This window comes from Amborella trichopoda, chromosome 13 (assembly GCF_054954075.1).
Source record: "Amborella trichopoda isolate Santa Cruz 75 chromosome 13, AtrichopodaSantaCruz75HAP2 v2.0, whole genome shotgun sequence".
NCBI lineage: Eukaryota > Viridiplantae > Streptophyta > Magnoliopsida > Amborellales > Amborellaceae > Amborella > Amborella trichopoda.
Genome location: NC_142348.1, coordinates 49,765,775 through 49,785,047, shown reverse-complemented (window position 1 = coordinate 49,785,047; position 19,273 = coordinate 49,765,775). Strand labels below are relative to the sequence as shown.

At 33.3% G+C, this 19,273-nt stretch overlaps 1 protein-coding gene across 1 annotated transcript; it reads right to left on the bottom strand.

The window, feature by feature from the left end:
* Positions 1-4,553: 4,553 nt before the first annotated feature.
* On the bottom strand, positions 4,554-10,358 carry LOC18445992 (Cold acclimation protein WCOR413 family). Its single transcript, XM_006856118.4, has 4 exons — positions 10,032-10,358; positions 6,328-6,435; positions 6,156-6,226; positions 4,554-4,971 (listed from the first exon to the last, which is right to left on the bottom strand). The coding sequence occupies exons 1-4, from the start codon at positions 10,205-10,207 to the stop codon at positions 4,718-4,720; spliced, it is 609 nt and encodes a 202-aa protein (XP_006856180.1). The 5' UTR covers positions 10,208-10,358; the 3' UTR covers positions 4,554-4,717.
* Between the last annotated feature and the right edge of the window lie 8,915 nt (positions 10,359-19,273).

The window sequence follows — 19,273 nt, the reverse complement described above, 5'->3', positions numbered from 1 at the left end:
GTTGCAAGATGCACTATTTCCAAAACTTGAAATCCCTTTTTTTCTCATGTCCATGCATCTTGATGTCGAGATGATCAATTTGAGGATATTTAAGCATCAAAACAACTCTTCTAATGAAAATTTTGAGGTAGGCTCTAATTTGATTGTTTAGAGCCTCAACTCTATATAAACTTTTTCCAAGTGATGCTAGTTAATTGAATGATATTTTGAAATCATAGCTCATCCACATTATAAAATGGATGGTTTAGATCACATAAAAACATAAGGGCGCAGTTTGTATCGAGTCGAAGATCTAAAAAATCTAAGTAAAGCCTACTTTCAAATAGGGTTGAGAAATGTAGTTTCAATACTGGAAATCTTTGTGATAGCCTTAAAACATATTTTTATCTTTAATTATAAAATTTAAAGCCTCAAAAATAGTATAGATTGAACAGATGTAAATTGACGGTTCAAAAATGCATTATTTCTAAAACTTAAAATCTTTTTTTTTTCTTATGTCTATGTATCTTGATGTCAAGATAATCAATTTGAGGATATTTGGGCATCAAAACAACATCTTCTAGTAAATTTTTTGAGGTGGGCTCTAATTTGAATGTTTAGAGCCTCAGCTGTATATAAACTTTTTTCAAAACGTAATGTTATTCGAGCATGTATATTCTGCTCCCGCAGGAGCATACTGTATATCTACTCCCTCACATAAAACACCTATTGAGGAAGATTTCGATAGTCTAAAGTTTTAGGAACTACATAAAAATAACTGGATAATTATTTTCAAAATAAAAAAATTTTGAATTTTGAGTTTTGTGACACTTAGATCTAATCTATTTTTTTTTTGTGGCACGTAGTTCTAGTCCTTCAAAAATTGGATGGCCCTATTCAATCCTGATGCTTTAGTTTTTCCTAATCCATAGAAAGTTTGTTTCGGAATTTTATTTTATTTTATTTTCCTGAGATTAATATATAGGTTGTAGATATCGCATCCTCAAATTTTGAGATATAAATAATATCTCTAACATGTGTTTTGGCCGAGGGATTAATGGATGGTATGCTCCTTTGGGAGTAGGAAATCTTTTAGGATGTTATTATTGGTCACCATAATATAAATGGTTGAATGCATATATGAGTTCTTCTCAATTATTTTCTCAAAATAAAAAAAAAACAAAGGTTTTTCTCTCTCATGGGCTAAGCTAGAATTTTAAGAATTCATGCTGCTCACCCTCATGCACATGTTTAAAATATAAAAAAAGTTATGTTTAAAAAATAAAGTAGCCTATATAGCCCTTAAAAGATGGGCCTGAGTAAGGTGCATGCAAACTCCAAAATTCATCATCTAATATTCCCCAAAATAAAAAATAAAATGGATAATGAAAAGGCCGACATTTTCGAAATGATCAAGCAGTCGACATTGTAGATCTCACCTAACAGCTATCGATCTCAACCATATAATCACAGCATGTCTAAGTATTTGAAAAAAAAAAAATATTATATGCACGAAAATAAGTTACATTTTGGGAAGTTTATTCTTCTAACCTTCTATTAAAAATATAAAAATATTTAAAAAAATTAAATAACCAAAACACCCCTAAAATTGCTCTAATTTTTTATATATATATTTTTATAGATGCACCCCAATAACATGTACAAATTTCCAAATTCTTTATTTGAATTTACATTTAAGAATAAAACATTTGTACAGTAATCATAGAAATGACCCCATCCAAAGAGAGAGAGACGAGCTCCCTAACTTCCCCTCTTCTTGCAGTGTGCAAGCTTGACCTGGATTTTTTAGAATCTATGCCTCCCAAGAACAGCTCTTCCCAAACCTTGAAGGATAAGAATATCCTTTCAATTTTTCTTTGATTGTTAGAAATTTTTCTTTGGATGTTAAGAAAATCCTTCATGATGTCTTTTTTAAAGGATCATTCGACATTTTGTTTTTGGACAAGCATACAAATCTTTATTGATAATCAAAAGAGATTACATAGTTACACGACAACAGAAGAAATTACAACACGTCTTTTTTAGCCAAAGAATCAGCTCTCTCATTCGCTTCCCTGTACATATGTGTAAAGAAACCGCGCGATTCAAACATAAATCCTGAACTTGCAACCAAAATTTCGTTAAATTCCAAAGAGACTTGGACTTACTTAATCCAGAGTACCACTTGATAACATTGAGGGAATCTCCCTCGACCACCCAGGCATCATCTCTCTTCTAGCAGCTTTATCCCTCAACCACCCAGGCATCATTTCCACCTGATTGGCTGTGGCTATCCCACAAGGCCTATGGTAGGATAAAATCTCAGCACCCAAAGAATTCCTTATAACTCCACTGCAACCCGTCGGTCCAGGGTTCTTAAAGGAACTACCATCAAAATTCAGCATCACACATCCATCACCAAGACGGTACATATAGGCCGGAGAACCAAAAAATGCATAAGGTTGCGGAGGTTAAGGAGAACATCAATCCTAAAAACACCACAACCTTCCTTTGAATTAGATAACCATAGATACACATTCTGAATCACTTTCTCTTGAACCCGAGCTATCTCTAAGCATTTCCCTTCAAAAATATGTCTATTCCTCTCAAGTCACCCTCCCAAAGAATAGACATCCTAAGGATCTGCCATTTTGTGGTACCTAGCTTTGGAATAGAGGGAATAGAGAGTTGATCAATGTATGCCTTTCAGGTTGAGATAACAAGAAACCAACTAACTGAAAAGCCCTACTCCAAATAGACCCAATAAAGAAACAGTGTAGAAACACATGATCACTTGTCTCCTCATCCGCCTTACATGGGATACAACAGTTCACAATTAATTTACCTCTCCTTCTCAAATTATCCACCGTCTAATACCTTATTCCGAGATAAAGTCCACAAGAAAAAAGTGAACTTTATGAGGAATACGCCATTCCAAATTACTTTAATATTAGGTGGTTCCCATCTCACTCTATCATGGAAAAGAAGAGAATACATTGATTTAACCGAAAAGTCCCCTTTTTTATTTAGTTCCCACACCACCTCATCATCATGATTCCAAGAAATGCGTACGGATTCTAAATCAGTCGTAAGATTGCAAAATTGATTTATCAAGCTATCCGGAATTCTATTGTAAATGAGTTGAATATCCCAAGCAATCCTATTTGGGGAGCAAGAATACACTTCCTCCACCTTGAGAGAACTATTAAATACCATTTTGAATAATTATCTATATTGAACTTTCAGCAGGTTTTGTTCTACCAATTTATGATTCCAAAAATCAATAAAAAATCAATCAAGTTACCCCTACCCACCTCCCACCTCACATTTCTGACAACTTCCTTATAAGCAAGGATCCCGTTCCAGATTTGAGACTGTCCTCTACCTCCTCTTCCTCTTCCAATAAATCCGGCATAATCCATTCCTTATGCAGCCATAAGATCATTTGTGGATCTTTCCACAATAGATCTCCACCACCACTTAGAAAGTAGTGCTTGGCCAAGAAAGGATTATTTGACATTTGATAAAAAATTATGAGCAATTTAAAATATGATCAAAAGAATTATCAAAAAAATCAACTTTTCAAGTGTGATCTGATAGATTTTGAAAAGAAAAACAAAGACATGTCTCCCTTATCAGTAACTTTTTAAAATTTTATTTTATAGCAATCTACACTTTGCTTCGGTATAGCAGCAAAAACCCGTAGACTTAAAGCTAAGCGAAATTGATAACACTGGATTGTCACCTTTCAAATATTAACAAGTATCTCAAAAAATGATTATCTATTCTTAAATAATAATAGATATCCTGCCATCGCTTCTGGTTTTTAGAGTGATTGTAAAAACGCCCTTAATTGTTAGTAACTTCCACAGTTCTATAAATAACCATAAAAACTTTCATAGTTCACACTAAGTAGCCAAAAGCTGATTGCAAATAAAATATTACTTTGATACTGAGCACTTGAAGCATGATGCTCTTACAGGAAGAACTGTACACTTACTCCCTAGGGAAAAAGAGCTATCAAAAGGACTTTATCGATATAAAATTTTTGGATCCACCAAGTATCACCAAATGATCTGTCAAGGGGACTTCTTCCATGTAAAATTTTGAGATCCACTAAACAACCATCAAATGATTATTTTTAACACTTAAATCTAGCCATACAAAAGTAAAATAGTGGACCAAGATTCGTGTAGCCGATCCCAATTAGTTGAGAAAAGGCTTTGACGATGACGATGACAAAGACAAAATCTAGCCGTGCACAAATTGCAATATTCCTTGATATAATTTTACCAAGTGAATGAACGGAACAAATGCTTTCATGTGAGTGTAGAATCATTTGATAAATAATGGATAATAGATTTACAGTACTAATTGTGTTTAATGGAGGCCATCAAAATTTTCCTCTCAAATTAGAGTTTTCTGAAACCATCGATGTAATAAAGTAACTTAGAGATCTTGAAGACAAATGGGGTTTCTATTTTTTCCTTTGTTTTGTGTGTATGAGAGAGAGAAGCATATTACAACAGACTTGAATGGAGTCAAGCACCATACATAAGGAAAAACTAACACAATTAAGCCATCAAACGTCACCAACAGGAGTCCAATTCATTCAACCAAACGACAAAAAGAGGAACAAATTTATAGTTCACATGACCAAACAATAAACAAGAACTGGAATAGTTTTGCCAAGAGTATTAAGCCAGTATCAAACCACTGGGAAATAGGAGTGCGAATTCTAGGTAAAAAGAACTACCAGATGCCAAAGGGGATATACCAAAAGTATGATGATGCCCACTGTGTTTGAGATGCCATGGCTCTGAGTGAAGGAGTTCCGGAACCCTCCTGAAGCTCGGATGTGCTCTTGCAAAAGGTAGGCAGCTATGATCAAGCAAACCACCACACCTACTACACTGTCTCTCAAAGTATGGGCGAAGAAGCTTGGAGCAGCGACGAGAAGCAGAAGCAAAGAGCCAGGCATTTCTAACCAATCTGCACAATAGTAATGATTACTTGGAAATTGCAAGAGTGACATTATGAGTCTATCATGGGGGATTTCGAGTGTGAGAAGGTCTGTTGGAGTCTTTTATATCTTTGGGTGGGTATGTCTAGTGTAAGAAATTCTTAGGAATTCAAACTTTGCTTCAGTTTATTCATGTGATGGACATATAAATGGGAAAGCTGTATTCGAGGAGTATAGAGAGAATTTTTAGTGATAAGGTAGTCAACAATGGAGTAGGTGAGAGAAAATTGGGTGTGAGAGAAAGTTCATGTCTGGAGATTCTCTCAGTCACAATGCATTCATCACATCTCTCGCACAGGATAAATGAAGTTTGTTCATCTTGCGGGCATTCCATGCATAAAATCAGCATCTCAGAATGAGAGAGTATTTAAAGAACAACAACTAAGGGGCTTTAAACCTAAACTTTAAAAGAATGCTTTTGTGTGTAGCTTTTATTTACATTTGCAACAGGAAAAGATTCAAATGTTGCATAAGAATGTAGTTTTGAAGTTCATCAAGGTCGAGGAGAGCAACTTCATAAAGCATAGGAAGTATACAAATATGAGCATTGAACAGATGAAATATTTGATGAGTTAAGTGCGAAGGATATCAATAAGAAAATAAACAATAATTTAGACATGTTTCGTCTATATTATTTGCAAGTTACATATTTGGAAATTTCACTAAAGCAGAGAGTTCACTGAAGCCGAGATGATTTTTCGATAGTCTCAAAATCAATAAAAATTCGGACTAAAAAAAACTCATTTTGCTTTTATCTTTTTTATACAACATACAACCAAGCAACCAAAAAAACACAAATCATTTCACATTATTAGGTCGCTCTATTGTGATAAACAATGCTCAAACACTGATCAAGAATGAATCATGCAGAATTAGGGCGAAAATTTTGTTCAAGTAGAAACCAGTAAAATTACTAAAGGTAATGCAAGCTGAGGCTAGGATATTGGAGTATCAAGCTGCCAAAAAGAACTTTGAAGCCAAACTCGTTCTACATTCATATAACAAGCTCATCATCATCATCATCATCATTTTAGCCTTTTCCCAATTAATTGGGGTCGGCTATGCAATATAACAAGGTCAACTAAAACATTTTCCTTATGTATTTAAAACTAAGGGAAACAGACATTAGATTGATGTAGAACAGATACCATACCTGGGAAATGACGAGGAAAGAAGAGCCTTAAAACAATAGCAATGAATGCCACCCATTTCCCAAATTCTCCTCTGCAGCATTGTGTATGATATCATTAGTGCGAATCCATAATGAAAAAATTAAAAGAAATAATAAAATACAACACCAACTCCAAGGAAAAGAAACTACTCACCTTAGAAAAGAGAACAAAACTGAAGGAAGAGAAAAGAAAATGTATGGAACTAAAAGCGCAGTCAGCATGTTTGTCCTCCAGTTTGTTCGGTCCAATATGAGTAAATATCTGCAAAATAATGAATACATCAAAATAGCACAAGATGAGTCTAGTACACCTGCAAATGTAACATGACAAAAAACATTTAGGGGTAGCATTTAAAAAGGAAGTAAACTTTCCATAATAATCACCTTGAACTCTCATATGATGAACGATGAAGAAAAAAAACAAAAAGTTCCAAAACCAATTGTCCACAATGACTTTTAAGTCCAATCTACACTAGTTCTTTTCAGTAATTGCTGTGGCTCAAAGATTAACAGGAAAATTCAATGGTTCACCAAGCAAAATATTGATGTTTGCCTTATATTACGCATGATTTTTGTATTAGCTTGGAATCAAGAAGATTTTCTTATGGATGACATTGACAGATACTCTTTTTAAGGTTTGTAAGCAATGCTTTACTTCTCATATGACGAATGATGAAGAAAAAAAACAAAAAGTTCCAAAATCAATTGTCCCACAATGACTTTTAAGTCCAATCTACACTAAGTTCTTTTCAGTAATTGCTGTGGCTCAAAGATTAACAGGAAAAGTCAATGGTTCACCAAGCAAAATATTGATGTTTGCCTGATATTACAGATGATTTTGTATTAGCTTGGAATCAAGAAGATTTTCTTATGGATGACATTGACAGGCACTCTTTTTAAGGTTTGTAAGCGATGCTTTACTTCCATAGGACAATATCAATGTATTTATCAATGGGGACTAGTGCTGCAAGTAGTTTCTTCTCCCAAATTTCGATACATCAATTAAGAGAGCCCAAAAGAAAAAACAAGCATGATATGATGTGATGCCAAGGCCATGAGGTCCCAGAATAATCTCAAGCTAAAGTTTATCTTCAATTTTCTCAGCCACAACATTAGCTCAATACAGCTTCATACGAATCAATTCTCCATACGATGCTCAAAAATTGAATGGACAGCCAGAATTGGCACAGTAATAAATTTCAAAGCCATTTTTTACTCAATATTTTTATTTTGTTTGGAATATCTGAATGAGCTTATTTCTTTATCATGGTTTAGTGAACAAAATGTTTTTCATCCACCTCGATTTATTGAATTTGGTAAAAAGTAGTTATGAAGAGCTGTTGATGAAACAATGCTTGCCTTTAGCAAGCAAAAACAAATGAAAGAAGGAGGATAGCAGGACCAAATGGATATTGGAAACAGAGCTCAACACTGATGTTTATGTGAAAAGACATAATGCAAGATCTGTAGGTAATTGTTTAGGGATTGTATACAATAAGACCATTTACCTTTAGTACAAAGAGGTCACAATTATTTCTAACCATCCGATGTGAAATCTGATAGCTTGGAAAGTTCGAGCAAATTTCTTTTGAACTTTGAGCTTAGTCAATGGATTAAATGCATCGGCCCAATTTCACATCTAATGGTCAAGCTTAATTGTGACCACCTTATACCAAAGACAAATGGTCTCATTGTATACTTTTCCAAATCTTTATCTGCAACAACCAAGACTCATTGAGGAAGAGATGTATGTTATGAAGGAAAAGGAAATAAAGCGATTAGACTAAAAAAATCCTTTATGGTTCAACACAAGCATCATTCCCATGGGACACACTATTTGAAGCATTTTTTTCAAGCTATTGGATGTAAGGTTGGTAAAAGGGAACCTTCTGTATATAGGTGAATAAAAGCGGAAGAACCATTTGTTCATAGTATTTTTGTTGCTGATGATTTGATTTATACTTTCAGTATTCAAGAAATACTTGAAGAAATTACGTGAACTATGATGCATGGTCACAAAATGACAATTCCCAACTCCCAACTCATGAAATATTCTATTTTATTTTATTTCATTTTTTTGTTGAATGTGAACTCATAAAATATTTTATTGGGATGGAAGTGATTCAAAACAAGGAAGACACTTTTATTTTTCAAGGAAACTCTACTAATATACTCCTGAGGAAATTCTAAATGGAAACTCACATGTATGCATTCATTCCCAGAGTCATCAAGGCACGGAGGTGTCAAAAAGGTTGATGCCTCAGTGTATAAAGTGCTCAATGTGATGTTTGTTAAATGTCAGCTTACACTTTGTTTAACAGCAGTAGCAAACTACTGTAAGATATATTTTGAGGCAAGACAAACTCTACAATTGTATCATCCTCAAAAAATGGTAAGGGTTTGATACTTTGGTTGGACTGTGAGAGAGTTATTTTTTGGTTTGTTACAGGATGATCCATCAAATACTTCAGGATAGTTTGAATCATGGACTGTGAGTTACTACTCGGGTGTTACATTGTGTTCATTTGAAGACGTGTCTGTTTCAGCAACATCTGTAGCATGTCAGGCTACAAAGAGTGTTGCAGACTTAGAAAATTCGCAAACAAAAAGTTTCTTAAAAAACCATTTCTACCATCAAGATTACTGGTAATCTGGCATAATCAATCAAATCATAATGAAATAAGGCATCAATTTCTCAGAGATTGGGTGTGTAACAAATGAATGGATTCAAAATATTTCAGCACAAACATCAACCTGTTGCCTTCTTCAAAAATCCATCAGAGCCAACCATTATAGATTTTTTGAGTGGCAAAATGACAAATATATTGCAGCAAAAATGAGCAAGCAGTCTCTTTTTTCACAAAATCCATCACTGCCGGGCCAACAAGTTCATCCACTTCGTAGAAATGGTAGGGGGAAATGAATCTCACATTATGGGGGAAGGGGAGGTTTGAAAAAGCAATGCAAAATTAGTCTATCGTTTTCAGAAGCTTCATTAGAACTTGAGTTCAGGGCATGTAATAACTTGCAGCAACAAAATCTGAATTTCCTCGAAAACATCTGTCCATTGGGTTCTCTATAGATCATAAAATTAACTCTTTAAGACCTTGATCTTCTAAGTGAAAAAAGAAAAAGAAAAAGTACATTCAAGACGATGTAAAACAATTAACTAGTACAAAAGTAGACTACTAAATCAATATGTGATGCTAGATATGATTTAGCAGCTTGATTTGCAAATCCGCATCCTACAAAAACCAGGGCCTAGCAACAAATTTTCACAGAGATTAAGCCGAAGGTTTCAGAAGTAAGAAATAGATGATTCATATTGCTCTTTAGTTTTGTCCCTGAAAAATGATTTGTTAATCTCATTCCAATACCAAGAAGTATTACCCAGAATTAGAAAAAATGAAAAAGTTAGATCAATTTCTTAGCAAGCTTAACATCAAAATATATCAAAATTTGACTAAAATATATCGAATATCAACCGTAAATGCAATTCCAGAAACACAATTATCACGAACACGTCAAAAACATAACGCCCATTACCCCTTTCCAACTACCTGCTCAATTTCAACCTAGTTTTGCTACCAGACCCAATTTCTCAGTACCCGACCCATTAAAACAACTGAGAAAAAAATTATCATGGAATCCATCAAGTTTATCTCAGATAAAATAAATAATTACTCATTTGAAAACCAAATCGAATAGAAACAACAACAAAGCATATCAAAATTCAGCAAGGAAAGCCACTGCACGCATAAATTACTCGAACGTACACAAACTTGACATTAAAAAAAAAAAACAGAACAGAACAAATATCAAAGAAAAAGCAAGGAATCCATCGACGCGGAAACTCACATTGCAGCGAAGGTAGCAAACCATTTGAGAATGGCTGTTCCAAGGCCTGTTCCTCCAAGAGCCAGGGCATGTTTGGCAAGCTTCCGAGCTGACATACCAAGCTCATTGAAATCAGCATTGAGTATGTCATAGTTCGCCTCATCTGTTTTCATCATCAAATACTTCAATTTCCCCATTTTTCCTCCTGTTCTCAGATCTCTTCACAAAAAGAACAAAAAATTTGCAGAGGCAGAGGGAAGAAACTCAGTTCTCCGAGATCCTTACAAGACTTTATGAAGTAAATTGTAATGAGAGAGAAGAGAGAGACAGCAATTAGTTTTTTTCTGAACTCTTATACAAGAAGGAGAGAGGGAGATGAAAGTTTAGAGAGAGAGAGTGAAATTTTTAGTTTTTTCTACCGGGAACTTCTCGTATTGTAATTGTGCAGAGACTGAGTAAATTACTTTCCTAAAAAGTAGTGTTGGAAAATGAATTTGCGCGGGTCCAATGCGCATAACTGTCCAACACGTGTGGGAGATTCATGGACGCTTGTGCTGGCCTCCGAGTCACGCACCCCTAATTTAGGAAATGAAGTTTTTCTGCAGCCTAGGTTTCATGAAAATAAAATAAAGCCCACATCCCCAGGTTTAAAATCAATTTTCAAAACTATCAATAAAGTTTTGAAATTTAAAAAATAGTACAAATTTTGTTAATCTAGTAGTACTTTTTTAGGATAAAATAGTCGGTCTAGATCATTTGTTACAATATACAATATTTTAAAAGCTTAAAATCTTTTTTTTATTTCTTTACAATCATAATGTTCATGCCCGGATAATCATTGTAAAGATTTTTCAATGTTTGAACTATAATTTTCAGTAAGTTATAAGGTGATGATTTACTTATTTTGATAGATATGCAGCCCTATCAAACCATTTTCGGGTACAATGTCAAGAAATTTTGGGAGGGTGAAAATTGGCAAAATTTTCGTATGGGGTTTGCTAATTTTAGTAAGGGAAACTAACGCAAACATTTCTTAATTTTGAGGATATTTAGACAAAAAAAAAAGCTTAAAATGTAGAATTAAAGATGCACCTAAAAAATCCATCATAAAAAGTTGTCTTGATGTTGCTAATTGATCATCTCAACATCGAGATGTATCAGTATGAAAAGAAAAAAAATATATATATATGAAAAGAAAAAAAGATTTAAAGTCCGAAAAATAATGTATCTTGCCACACATTTTTTGGACCGTCCATTTTCAAGATTTTCATGGGCTTACAGATCTCCTTGATTTGATCCATTTTAAGAGTAGTTTCATAATTAGCAATGAAAATAGATTCTCAAGCCATCCAAAGAATTTTTTATACCAAAATTATATTCATGATAAAATTTAGATGTTCTCCTTAATTGGATTGTTTTACGCTGCAACCTTATTGAAACCGCACCTTTTTAGAAAATGTCTCAAAAATTCTAAATTTCACAAAGATGTTCCATTTTTTCCAACTTATGTTTATTCACAAATTGTCCTTGAGTACCAAACTAAAGCTGTACCCTGATAATTACAAAAATAATGTTTAGTGCTCTTGGTACCGACCTTGTCTTGGCTTAATATCATGTTTGATATTGATAGTACCAACTGATTTCTGTGTTTTAAAAAGAAAAAAAGGAAGATTTTGTTCGCTACCGAGAATACCAAACAATATATTAGCCAAGACAATTTTTAATACTAGCAATAACATTATTTTCATGATTTTCAGTCTTTAGACTTAGTTTAATACTCTGTAAGTAGCAAACTTGAGGGCATTTAAAAAAAAAAAAAAAAAGTTCAAAAGAAAGGGACATTTTTGCAAACATTACATTTTTTATATACTTTTTAAAATTCCTTAAAAATAAGGCATATTTATGTTAATTTTTCATTTAAGAATCATAGTTTATTTTTTGGGACAGATTTGTTTTTTGGGTAAATAGTTGCGCCACATCAATTAAGAATCGTACTTTATTTTTGGGGACAAAGATTATGTAAGCAAACAAGCAAGTGGAGTAATTATGCAATGAATGGCTCCTAGGGAACAATAGAAGGTGACCTAGATGGCTAATATTCACAACACAAATGGTAGAATATTACCCCATATTTTCTATAGGGCATTGAATTTTTTTATTTAAATTTAGAGTGACTAGATGAGATATACAAGTATGTAAGGTGAGAAAGTTAGCCTTTCTTCCAAAAAAAATTTTTTAACAAATAGCACATAATGTTGCCCATCCAGAGATATATGAGATTTAGTTTGAGGTATTGGACCTGTACTGTTCCATAGCCCATGAGTCCTGATGATAGTTTTTCTACTTCTTTTTTTTTTTTTTGTTAGAATAAGGAAAAGGTTAAAATAAGGCCTAAACCTTATGAAATAAAATAAAATCTTACCTCAAAACTCACTTAAAATTGTTGTTCCGGTATTAGAAAACCTTCAAATTGATCGTCTCGAACTGACTATGATGGTTGTAAAAATTAAAAGATTTCAAGCTTTAAAAATAACATATATTGTAACATATTATATATATTGTCCCTTTTCAAGTGTTCATGAATTCACAATATCTATACCGCTTTTTTATCTATAATTTTTATAATCGATGGTAGAAATAGATTTTGGAGCTATCGCAACAACTTTTCATGCCCAAAGTAATTTTCATACGATGTTTCAAACTAAAGTTTACTTTTTCCATAATGCCGAGGCCTTATAGAAGCTGCATCCAATGGGACAACCAATTGAAGATAAAGCGTATTATTGTAAACTTTCTCATTTTCTGAATTATTAATAGCTTCTTGACAATGAATTCAAATTGTATATACATGAATGTGCGTGGGGAAAGGTTTCTATACTTCTCCTATTGTATGGAAGATAAATACTTCTCCCATCCAACTGTTCAATTTTGATTAAGTGAGCCACTGATTGTTTGATCTAGATCCGACGTTGCTTTAGGATATTTTATTTTTAATTTATTTTATAAATTATATGGATATGAAATTTGATAGGTGTCATCATCTCAATGGGATGCACCTAAAAAATATATTAAAAAAATGATAAAATAAAATGACCAAAATACTCTTGAAACTTTTTGCGGCATTTTGATCATTTTATTTTATGGGATTGTCTACAAAGATACCATTTGTCTTTTGTACAATATGTTACAACGATTCCCACTTATTAGATGTCAAATTGGATGGTTAGGGTGAGTCAAAAAGTTCAAGAATTTCTTTTTTGAACTTTGTCTCTATTCAATGACACTCTTACACCGAGTGATTATGACATCCTCGTACAAAAGATAAACGAAAGTTTATATAAAGTCGTAACTTTAAAAATGTAGAACATGTGCAATTCAAAAATCCATCATAAAGGTTATTTGAGTGCTGGAAAACTCTAATTGATTATCTCGACTTCGAGATGTATGAATATGAATAGAAAAAAAAAATTCCAGTCCGCGAAATAGTGTATTTTGTAACACGTTATCTGGACTTGATTTGAACCATTTTTAGAGTTTTAAATTTTATAATTAAAGATAAAAATAGATTCTCAAGCCATCTTAAGTATTTCTAATATTAAGATTACATTAAGGATAAAATTTTGAGGTGCGCCTTAATTGGATTGTTTAAGGTTGCAACCTTATGCAAACCACACCCAAAGATATACAGTCTCTTTTTAGACAAGCTCTTATTCTATTGAGAATATTTTTTTGATATTGTTTCCTGGTGAGAGTTTAAAGGAGGAGTGGATGCTCAAAATTTGGTATCAAAATAATTTTAAAAAAAATTAAAAATAAAATAGTACAGAGCGTAACATTGTGAGCCATCTAGAATAGACGGTTGGATAGGGAGAAATATCTCAGTTTTGTTTATTAGGAGAAAGTATAGAGAGGTTGCTCGCGTGTGTTCATTACAATAATACTTTTGCAAGTTTTAGTTTCCGGTTTTGTTTCGTCAAAAACTTGTGCTTTCACTATTGGGTGCTGTTTGTATAGAGCCTAGGCTCCAAACAATCAAATAGTGTTGAGAAATGTAGTTTCAATACTAAAAATATTTGTACTTAAAATATATTTTCATATTTATTTATAAAGTTTAAAGCTTCAAAAATAGTGTAGATCAATAGATTTATGAAAACTTGAAAATCTTGAAAATTGACAGTTCAAAAATGCGTTACAAAATACACTATTTCCACAACTTGAAATCCTTTTTTCTCTCATGTCCATGTATCTTGATGTCAAGATGATCAATTTGAAAATATTTGAGCATCAAAACAATATCTTCTAGTGAAAGTTTTGAGATAAGCTCAAATTTGATTGTTTAGAGCAAATTTTTCCCTTCACTACTTGTATTTGATATTTTATAAATTTGGAGAGGTAGTTTAGAGCAAATTTTTCCCTTCACTATTTATATTTGATATTTTATAAATTTGGAGAGGTAGCGCTCGGACCAAAGTCGTAGATAAGGTTTCTATTTAATTGTTTCCAGCTGGCAATGAATGCCAATGGATGGACTCCAAATTTGCTTTGGGACCAAAGTTGTAGACAATTTGCAAGTGAATGTCAGTGGTTGGACTATGAAAGTAGGTGATTCTTTGCCAAATTTGGCAATTTATGTACTGGAGGCGATATATATATATATATATATAAATAAGTAATGATCTTATGAGAACCTTCCACACGTATGTATGTAGGACCCCAAAGAATCATTATGAAATTTGACACAGATATCTAGAAAAGTTATCACATGGGTATAAGACTTGACTTTTCTAAATATCTGCACCAAATTTAATGGTGATCTTTTGAGGTCCTACACATATGAGTGTGAGAGGTTCTCACATGATCATTACTATATATATATATATATATATATATACTATGCAACGCCTATAGACAAAAATAAATAGTGATTTCACCTACCCCCATCACCGTCCAAAGGTCATCGTACGGTCATGATTGTCTGGTAGTGTTTCATTTTTTTATTTATTTTTATATAAATCAAAATGATCTAAAATTTGGAGCATGTATTCATAAAAAATATGAGAATCTTCGAAAAATATAAAAAAAATATTTTATATGAAAAAATTGATCAAAATACCCCCAAAGCTTTTCGGGGGTAATTTGGCCAATTTTTTTCCTAGATAATTTGTTTTATTTATATTATTATTAGAAGCGCCTCAGTAAGATATACATACTCTCTAAATTTTAAATCATTCTGCTTTATAGAAAAAAAATGAAAAATAAAATACTACCAGACAATTGTGACCATGCGATGAAATTTGGGCGGTGATGAGGTTAGACAAAAAAATCACTATTTATTTTCGCCTATAGGTATATCATAGTCAAAAGTTTGATGAAATGTTGTTTGTTCGTTTATATATAGTAGAAGACATGTCGCATGTATCTATGTAAATAATATTTTGTTAAATTTAAATTAGGTAAAACCTAATATTAACCGCTCATCATGCTAATTAGCATAGTCATCGAGATATGATTGGTTTGAATTAGTGAGAAAAAATATAGAAACCAATGGCTTCAGTAGGGGTATGACCCTTAATAAAACAGAATGGCGGACCTGGATTCTTGTAGCTGGCCCTTATTAGTTAGGAAAAGGCTTTGATGATGATAATGATCAAGACATGATTGGTTTAACCGACATGATCACCAACTGGCTTGGTACAAAATAAAAATTGAATTTGGTTGAAAGTCAATCAAATACTGATGTTTGATTAGTTTCGTCGGTTGAGCTAGCCATTCTTGGCCGAAGGACCAAGCAAAACAACGTCAAGTATTATATATATATAAGGAAACTATTCCTAACACCTATAAGCAAAAATGAACAGTGATTTCGCCTACCCTCATCAACATCCAAAAATTCATCGTATAGTCACAGTTGTTTGATAGTGTTTCAATTTTTAATTTTTTTAATTTTTTTTTTACAAATAAGAATGATATGAAATTTGAAGCATGTATACATCTTAGCGAGACGCACCTAATAAAAATATGAAAACAATAATTTGTAAAATATAAATTGACCAAAATCAAATTAGAGCCTACCTTCAAATAGTATCGAGAAATATGATTTTAATATTGGAAATCTTTGTGATAGCCTTAAAATATATTTTCATATTTATTTATAAAGTTTAAAGTTTTAAAAATAGTATAGATTGACAGATTTATGAAAACTTGAAAATCTTGAAAATTGACGGTCCAAAAATGTGTTACAAAACACACTACTTCCAAAACTTAAAATCCATTGTTTTCTCATGTCCATGCATATCAATGTCGAGATGATCGATTTGAAGATATTTGTGCATCAAAACTACCTCTTCTAATGAAATTTTTGATGTAAGCTCAAATTTGATTGTTTACAGCCTCGGCTCTATGTAAAATTTTCGCATATATAAAAGGGGTTTTAGGGAAGAACTAGGCCGGGACCCATACTATCCCAAAATCAATTTGATCTTTGATCGATTCCAATCCAAATCAACAATTCAAATCGGAAATCGCCAAGTTTTAAAATAGCGCTTCAAATATCATTAAACCAGTCGTTTTAGAGCTCAAAGATGTATTTTGAGTTATAAAACCCTTAAAAATCAGAGGGTACAAATGATAAGTCAACCAGCTCACCAAATCCTTTTTCCATCCCTCAATGGCATACAAGTAGGTGTACAGGCCATCTACCCACTATCTCTATTAAACGGCTCATCTCCATCATCCATATGACATATGATGTGTGAACATGTATACTATACAACATATACATATAATCTATGTAGGGACATATGAATACATATAATCTTTGTAGGGACATATGATAGGATAAGGCTGAGATAATGCTGATAATGATAATATAATCTGCATAGTGTAAAGACCATGGCTAAAAACTATGCCACATCATTATCTCCTATCGAACTTTGACTGAAAATCATGATCAATCTAAGGGTGATTTGCAACAAAATGCCATTGAAATAAAAAGAAAAGAAAGCCTTCGAAAATAGAGCATCAAACATGCCATTTGTGGAAGATTGAGAGCATCTCAACTACTTTCAAAATGACAAGAGACACATTTTTTCCTCTATGGTTGTTCTCCCATGATATATTGTGAACATGATAACTTTATTGTCTAAGGGCTATTAGAGTTATTATAAAGGAGGAGAATTTGGGTACTATTTTATTGGGTTGGGTGTCAGTTTTTTTTTTTTTGTAAAATGCTTAAGAGTAAATTAAAACAATCATTTTGGTTTTTTTGTTCTTTCCTAAAATGTTCTATAAAGAGAGAGAAAGATGTGGGTTTGAGTGTCACATTGAAGAAGAGATAGTATCTTGAGCTGTATTTAATAGCATACATTTCTATGTATTATACTCTAAGTACAAATGAGAGAGAACGCACATGTGTGGAGCACGCAAAGCATGCGACGTGCACGTGCCTGTGTGAGGGCAAGGGCACTTGATGGCACACTTTGATGCATGAGGCACCCCTCGCACGACCATGTGTACAGGTTGGTCAGGCTTGTGGCTCATTATCTTTTTGTGAGCGCGATTAATAGGTGATCCAACGGTCATCTAGCCGCTGATACGTGTGGGACATCCAATGGTCATCTAGTCATTGATAAAATGGATCTAGCCGTTGATGCGTGTGGGACATCCATCGGTCATCTAGCCGTTGATGAGATAGAAGCTTATAATAGCTGTCATCAAGTGCAAGTAGCTCATGTAACTTATAGATGTTAGGGTGCATGTAACCACATGTAACTTGTAGCTATTGGGTGGTGCATGTAACCACCACAACACTAAATGGGCAACCTCTTGATGTTCCATAACAAGGGCCCTCCTACCGGTTTGTGAGAATTAATTAATTCATCTTTCTTTTCCTTAAGTCTATTCTCTTATTCGATTCACAAATATCTTTGAAGTTGGACCAAATTAAGATCAACTATCTTGTATTTCATCTTCTTTTGGTACTCTCTCCAAGATGGGGATAACTTTCTTTTATTTCATATTCTTTTGGTACTCTCTCCAAGATGGGGATAACTTTCTTGTATTTCATCTTATTTTGGTACTCTCTCGCACACGTCTGTGTGCGTGTACGAGGGCACAAGGGCGCTTGATGGCGCACTTCACACTTCGTTGATGTAACTTGTAGCTGTCGGGGTGCATGTAACCATATGTAACTTGTAGCTCTTGGGTGGTGCATGTAACCATCATAATACTAAATGAGTCTTGGTGCTCTATAACAAGGGCCCTTCTACCCATACGATTTTAGAGACTTGAGATACTTTTTGACCCTCTCTCAATAGACAATTCTCTGCAATTCTAGCAAGTGAACCAATGGGCTATCTCTCTCTCTCTACTCGATTTTATCTCTTTCTCTCTCTAAACTATCAAGACTCTGGTGTTTATTATGTGGGTTCTAAAGTCGGATGCATAGAGCTTAGGAACATTGAAAAAGACCTATCCGTTTTCCTGTATCCCGATGATAAATTTCCATTCTTATGTACATCAAATAATCTATTGAAGGGAAGGGGGGCGCAAATATTGTTTTGAAATAGCGCTATTGTGTACCAAAAAACAAAAAGAGTTCGAGATCCTATTTTTACAAATTGTACTAGTTTCTGCCCCCATATCACCCAACCAACTCCAACATTGGGGCCCTATAAAAGCATATTTACAATTAATCATCTAAACCTCAATAATAGATAGAAAATGACTTCAAGTTATAAAAGTAGTTTATTTTATAACCTGTTTTTTAGGCCATCTATTTCAAGTATTTATAGATCGGCTAAATCTGCATCATTTTATAGCTTCAAATTTCATAGTGAAGGCTGAAAATTAGTTAGAAAGCAATCATGAAAGATTTCAATAATAGTGGAAGTTTGACGTATGCCTTTAACAAGTATCTTTAAGCTACGGTCCTACAAAATTGCACCCATTAATTTGCAGGACCGTATATTACTCATATACAAGGAAGTTAAAATTGGATACGAAATTGGAGGACTAAAAGTGTCACACAAAGTTCAAACAAGTTTGACTGAAATTAGAATATAGTCACTAGCACAACCACAACCACTGAATTCTACATCCAACAATGATTGTGACCATATGCTAAAGTACACAGTCTCATTATATATTTTTTCTAATATTTTAGGCATCAAAAAAATGTACAACTACTCTAACTCTAGCAGGACCCACCTTCCTTTAGTATTAGAATCTAATACTGGGTTATAAGTATGTAAAAAAGTATAGGA

Coding starts and splice junctions, on each gene's coding strand:
- LOC18445992 (XM_006856118.4), bottom strand. CDS start 10,207: ATGGGGAAATTGAAGTATTTGATGATGAAAACAGATGAGGCGAACTAT. Junction 6,436..10,031: donor TTTGCTACCTTCGCTGCAAT/GTGAGTTTCCGC, acceptor ATTATTTTGCAG/ATATTTACTCATATTGGACC. Junction 4,972..6,155: donor CTTTCCTCGTCATTTCCCAG/GTATGGTATCTG, acceptor ACTATTGTGCAG/ATTGGTTAGAAATGCCTGGC.